This window comes from Benincasa hispida, chromosome 9 (assembly GCF_027475165.1).
Source record: "Benincasa hispida cultivar pf3 chromosome 9, pf3_genome.v1.1, whole genome shotgun sequence".
In the NCBI taxonomy this organism is placed as follows: domain Eukaryota; kingdom Viridiplantae; phylum Streptophyta; class Magnoliopsida; order Cucurbitales; family Cucurbitaceae; genus Benincasa; species Benincasa hispida.
The window spans coordinates 5,268,159-5,274,832 of NC_143486.1; the positions used below are offsets into that span (position 1 = coordinate 5,268,159).

A 6,674-nucleotide genomic window follows, 5' to 3' on the forward strand; every position below is an offset into this window, starting at 1 on the left:
AATAGTTTTCTTTTACTAGTATAGCTCAATCTTGGTTTTCTTTCAATATTGATAACTACTTATAAAAGTCTATCATTGATAGCCACAACGTTAACTGTTAATATTTCAAGGTTGATTCCAATTGATGAAAGTATATCGATGATAGCCACGGATAACTAATAACATATTAAATGCTAATATTTCAAAATTGTATTAATATTTCTTAAACTGAAAGCTACCACTGATAACAACTAGCAGTGATAGAAATTGATAGCAGCTATCAGTGGCTATCATCGATAATTGCTATTAGTAATAGCTTTCAATATGAGAAAATCGGAAAGAAGCAAACAAAATATTAAGTGTGGACTTTTTAATCTTTTACCATTCTTTGTTCTATATATACAATTATTTTATTCTTATACTATATATTCTATTATTTTAAGCTTGAATTTCATCAGCAAGCGTTTAAAACTAAAAGTATCAATATCAAATACTAAAAAAAAAAAAAAAAAAGGAATTTTTTATTGAAGGAATGGCAATGGGGTATATAAAAAAGCAGGATATTATTGGAATTAAAATAATAAAAATAATAAGAGTAGGTAGGCGATCGAGTTGGGGAGATGGACGTAAGGATAAGACAAAATAAGTGTCAGAAATCTTAACTTTAGGAAAGGGTTTGAACTCTAACCCTTGGTCTCAGCCCCCATCAATATTTATTTATTTGTTTATTTCTTTTTTTCAAATTACTCAAAATTAGTCTAGCCAATCTTAACCTACCATAACTTTTTTTATCTAACCCAACCAATCATTGTGTTCCACCTGGCAGCCAATAGACCTCAGTCCATGAAAATATTTGGTTACTTTCCCAAAAAGTTATGTTACATGTGAGTTTCTTTTTTCATTTTTCTTTTTTATAAGAAAACAACGTAAAAGTAATTGTCAAAAGCAAATTCAACGATCATGACAAACATAATTTTACTGATATATAATATGTGTTAGCGATTAAAATATATTTGAGGAGGGAGAATCCGAATAAAATATATTTTTAAAAGAATAAATTTAACTCAACAGTAATTTATATACCATTCTTTTCTTTTGCCATCTTTGTGCTAAAAGAAATGTAATTATATTTCTAATAATTAGAAAGTAATGTTTCTGGACAACTGTTAATTTATCTTAAAAATAAAATGTATGCTATTAACTTGAACATAGATCGTAAATAATAATTGAGATATTGGCAACTTCACTTATATGTTAAAAAAAATTACATTAACAAATAAACAAATTGTTTATATGTACAAATATAAATACACTGTAAAATGTATAGTTTCGTGATACTATATATAAAATGAATTTTGAAATCGTCTATTAGTTTTTTTTAGTCTAATAAATAGATGAGGATCTAAATCCTCGATCACGAGAAAGTACATAATTATTGTACCAATTAAGTTGTCGTTGAGTCCACAAAAATTGTCTAAAGTTTAAATAAAACTTATTGTTTTCACTTGCATTGATATAGTATGCAATCTGCCAGCCAACCTGGTAAAAGATGGAAAATTTATAACCTTACCATAGTCTTATAATTTTCCCTAACATGCCACATTAAGTTGATGTTTCACTATAATACTTATAGACTATATATACAATGTTGGATCAATTGATACATATGTATTTTCCTATTTTTGGTATTTGCATCGACAATAATTACTGATTTGGTGAAACACATATGGATCAGGGTTGTTCCATCTATGATTTATTATATCCCAAAATTAGCCAGCGAAGTATCTTGTCATATGTTTGAAACATATATATACTTTTTTTTCTTTTTTTTCTTTTTTTTTTTTTTATAATATGTGGGGTGGGGAATCTAACTTCACATCTTGAGTTGATAGTACAAATTTATATCAATTATACTATATTCATGTTGGATTGAGTTAAATGTTTAAAAAAATGAAAGACAGAAAGAAAAACTTTAATGTTCAAAGATAAATTAAAAAAAACTGTATAAGGCACGGAGATTAATTGAATAGAAAGCTATCCTATAATTATGAAACCAGTTAATCAAATAACTACCTGCTTGGTTACAGTTCAACGATAAATGTGAAATCATTGATCAATCCAAAAACTTAAGCGGAAAGGTTATGACAAATTTAAGATCATATATCAACACTCTAACAATATACATGCTTTAGTTATATATTAGAGTTTTGAATTTACTAAGAGGGTGTTTGAGGCATTGATTTGAGTTATGAAATTTATATTCCGGGTGCAAGATGGAATTTGTCGATAAATGTGCAAATTGCGACAATGTTTACTATTGAAGTTGAATTATTACAATCCTTAGGGAGTGTTTGACCTACTAATCGGAATTAATAAGTCTATAGTTAATATGTTGGTAAGTTATTGTTTAGGGTGTATACGGAGTTCTTATACAAATTTGAAAAGCAAAGAAAATTATTCGATAAATGTACAAATATAAGTAGTGTCTACTATTGAACCTAAGTTATTTAACATCAACTCATGAATTTGGTGTACCAAACTCGGCCTAATGTTATATTTTTTAAGTAAGAAAAAGAAAAGAAAAAATAAATAATAAATTAAAAATATAATCCAAAAGTAAAATCAATGGAGGAAAAAAAAAAAAAAAGAGAGAGAGGCTCGGGAACGGGCAGTGAATTTGAAAGGGAAGTGTCGGTGGTGTATATTGTATAGATAAATAATTGCGTATAGAAAAAACAGAGAGATTGAGAATCGAAGAAGAGAGAGAAGTTGAAGTAGCATCATCCACAGTCGTAAGTACTACGACTCTCTCTCGATTCAGCGGAGCAAATTTCTCAATCCTTCCATTTTGCCTTCCCTCAACTCATCAACGACCTCTCACTTCCATCCGCCATTGATTCCACTGCTTAATCTTCAGCTTTCTTTCTCCTTCTTCTTCACAAACCGTGACAGAAACCACAGGAGCAAGATCTCTGAACTGCAATGGGGGTGGATCTGAGACAAGTTTTGGCCGGAATACTCACCCTCACTATGTTCGTTATGCTTGGCCATATGATCAAGCGAGACCACTTTGATTCCGTCCAAGTATATCCTCTAAACCCCCGTTTCCTTTTCGATCTGCTATTTTCTCCATTTTTTTTTCATCTCGAGATCTTATGCTGTTCAATTCCTCGTTTCTCTCTGTTTTCTATAATTCTTATCTTTTGGTTTCTTTTTTCATGATATCTTTTCCTTTTATGTCGCTTTCTATCATCATTCTTTCCCGTTTTTGTTGGGATTTCATTTCATTGTGCGTATAGTTTGTCTAGCACTAGCAGAGAGCTCTCTATCTCTGCTTCTCCGAAATAGAGTATATATTGCGGAAGTTACAAGCTATTGTGGTGTATAGTTGATCTAATCTGCCAGTAAAACACAAGCACATTTTCCCTCTGTATATTTGATTGAGTGATATTTTGCTTCTCACAAATCAAGTTTAAAAATTCCGAATCCTAATTGATTGCGTTATATATTGCTTTTGTTTTGAAGGAAAAGTTTCCAGGGCCAACTAAGGATGTTGCAAAAGTAACAACAATGCGCAGCGTCCACAAAAAAAGTGACGTTCCGTGGAAAAATGAGGCTCTAGAGCTAAAACAATGTTGGAGTAAACCCGAATCTGGTTTGTATTCTATTTCTATCGGAATTGAAAAATGAGCGAAAGTTAACTACCATTTATCGTGCTTTTGTATCTCTTATCCTTCCCATTATCTCATTGCTCTTTCTTGGCTTGGAAGCAGATGAGGGGCAGCAATCAAAGGGGTATGTCACATTTTCATTGACCGATGGTCCTGAATACCATGTCTCACAGGTACCCAATTAGACTGTTCGATACGATTGGTTTTTGTTTTTTGTTTTTTGTTTTTTTTTTTTTTTTTGTAATTCAACAACGTTTATGTTTGGGATGGGATCAGTTAAAGTATATGCTTAAACCAGTTGAGCGATATTGCAATTGGTTGTTACTTATAAACAACTAACTTGATAGTGCACTGAACATTACTACTGAGGTTCATGTTCTTTATTAACCATCATGTTTATGAAGTAATTCCAGCATAATACTCAGGCTTCTTACTCTAAAATTCCCCATTTTACGCATTATTATTTTGGTTCTTCTCAGATCTTCGTACTTGTCATCTAGCATTGCCTTCCCTTCATTTTTCTGTATGTCCTATTGATGTTTATTGCCTCTTTTCAGATTGCTGATGCAGTAGTTGTGGCTAGATATCTAGGTGCGACTCTTGTTGTCCCAGATATCAGAGGGAAAGAGCTGGGAGATAAGTGGTAAGTTATAAGTTCTAATGAGGATAACAGTAGCAAAGAATAATTCCCATGTGATTAGATATTGGTTTTAGCCGGAGCAAGATCCTCTGTCTAAAGGATCTTCGTCTCCACATATATTTTCTTGGAATTTCCTATTGCTTCACTCATATTCAAAGATTTGTGCTTCTGTAATCTGTCTAGTACTTCTGGAGAAACTATTCTGGTTGAAACCTGATATTATCATAATCTTCCAGGAGCTTTGAGGATATCTATGACATCGATAAGTTCATTGGAAGCCTTGATGGAGTTGTGAAAGTAGTTAAACAGTTGCCATCTGAAATATCTCCAAAGAAGATCTCAGCTGTCAAAGTGCCAAATCGAGTTACAGAAGATTACATTTTGGAACATGTTGAGAAGATTTTTAAAAAAAGTGGCAGCATAAGACTCGCAACTTACTTCCCTTCAGTAAATATGAAAAAGTCAACCACATCAAGTGATGGTGATTCCGTTCCATGTTTGGCAATGTTTGGAACATTGGAGTTGCAGCCAGAAATAAGTGAGGTGATTGAATCCATGACTGAGCGGCTAAAAACTTTGAGTCGGAAGTCCAACGGTCAGTTCATAGCGGTCGATTTGAGGATTGAAATGTTGGGAGAAAATGGATGTCAAGAGACATCTGGAGGTAAAGGCTGTTACACTGCACAAGATATAGCTTTATTTTTGAAGAAGATTGGTTTCGACAAGGATGCTACCATATACTTGACTCAACCGAGATGGGAAAACAGTCTTGATGATCTCAAGGATTTATTTCCAAAAACTTACACAAAGGTGAGTCATTGATGAATTTATCTTTCTTCCATATATCCTTCAATTTCATGAGAATATAAAGATTTCTTTGAATGATTTATATTCCCCTCTGCTGCTTTTCTTAAATGGGTAATTCTAATGGATAGCATTTAAGCAGCCATTTTAAAGAATTGCAAATATAGCAAAATTTATCATTGATAAACTCTATCACGGATAGGACCCTAGGAGCTAAATCTAAATTTTATTATGTTTGCAATTTTTTCTTTTAGATATAGTCCAATATTTTGGATTTGATTGCTATATTTGCAACTGTCTTTTTTTTAAATATTATTTTGATTAGGATTTGAAACTTTGACCGAACTATGTACTCACTCTTTTGGAAAGTTGGGCAGTTCATCCATTACTGATTGTGAGAGTAATCCTCTACTTTTGCAGGAAAGCATAATGCCTGCAGATAAGAAGGCAAAGTTTTTTAATTCAAAGAGTTCTGAATACGAGAAAGTAATTGACTTCTACTTATGTAGCCAAAGCGATATATTCGTACCAGCAATCTCTGGCCTCTTCTATTCCAATGTTGCAGGCAAGAGGATTGCTTTGGGCAAGAATCAAATATTGGTTCCAGCTACCATTAGAGAATCTACTGCTTCCGCTTCCAATTTCATCTCCTCTTACATCACAAAGAAGAATCACTTGGCATACTCATGCTTTTGCTAGGCTCATCCTAAAGGTAAATGAAGACAAAAATGTATCGTCTGCGTGCATCAAGCTTCTTGGCTAGCCAGATGAGACAGCCCAATTGTATTGCATATGTTTTCTTTTTGTTTTTAAGTGATTCCTAAACAGAAGAATTATTTGTTAAGGTAATTTTGCAAGACATGCAGCAGAATGATTAAGATGTCAACTATTGTTTGATAAAGGCTTCCATTTAAAGTAATGAGATTGAGAAAGTACTACATTTTGTGTTCAAGTCCAGAGATATATAACGTATTTATATTGATGTTTTGCCTATCCTCTAGTTTTTGGTTTCTTTTATTATTATCCCTTCAAGGGAGGGGAAAAAACAATAAATAGGTTTAAATCCTATTTGAGTCAATATATTTTTTAATTTTGTTCATTTTAGTTTTTATATTTTTAATGTCCATTTTAATACATATATTTTCAAAGTATTCATTCTAATCCTTATACTTTAAAAAAGTGACCATTTTAGTCTCTACATTTCCATTTTCATATAATTTTTAAGAAACTTAAATGGTCACTCTTTTAAAGTTGATCAAAATGAATCAAAATTGAAAATATAAGGACTAAAATGAATATTTTGAAAGTATAGAGATCAAAATAAATTAAAATTCAAAGTATATAAACCAAAAGTCAGTATAGAGATCAAAATGAAAGTATAAAGATTAAAATAAACCAAAGTCAAAAGTATAGTAACACTCTCAGAACTGAACTGAATGAATATATATCTGGTAATAAATCATAAATTTGAAGGCCAAGAGCTTATTTATACAAGCTGATGGATTGGTAACCTAGGTAGCCGGTCATCCCTCCTTAAGTAACCGGTTACCAACTTACCATAAGTAAAAATTACAACTTAA

At 31.9% G+C, this 6,674-nt stretch overlaps 1 protein-coding gene across 1 annotated transcript; it reads left to right on the forward strand.

The window, feature by feature from the left end:
• Positions 1-2,603: 2,603 nt before the first annotated feature.
• LOC120086433 (protein MANNAN SYNTHESIS-RELATED 2-like) lies at positions 2,604-6,046 on the forward strand. Its single transcript, XM_039043081.2, has 6 exons — positions 2,604-3,063; positions 3,505-3,634; positions 3,753-3,823; positions 4,208-4,293; positions 4,527-5,100; positions 5,515-6,046. The coding sequence occupies exons 1-6, from the start codon at positions 2,962-2,964 to the stop codon at positions 5,791-5,793; spliced, it is 1,242 nt and encodes a 413-aa protein (XP_038899009.1). The 5' UTR covers positions 2,604-2,961; the 3' UTR covers positions 5,794-6,046.
• The last annotated feature ends 628 nt before the right edge of the window (positions 6,047-6,674 follow it).

Bases quoted from the DNA above. Each gene is read 5' to 3' on its own strand.
- LOC120086433 (XM_039043081.2), top strand. From the start codon at position 2,962: ATGGGGGTGGATCTGAGACAAGTTTTGGCCGGAATACTCACCCTCACT. The intron at 4,294-4,526 runs GTAAGTTATAAG...ATAATCTTCCAG, and splicing joins AAAGAGCTGGGAGATAAGTG to GAGCTTTGAGGATATCTATG. The intron at 5,101-5,514 runs GTGAGTCATTGA...CTACTTTTGCAG, and splicing joins TTCCAAAAACTTACACAAAG to GAAAGCATAATGCCTGCAGA.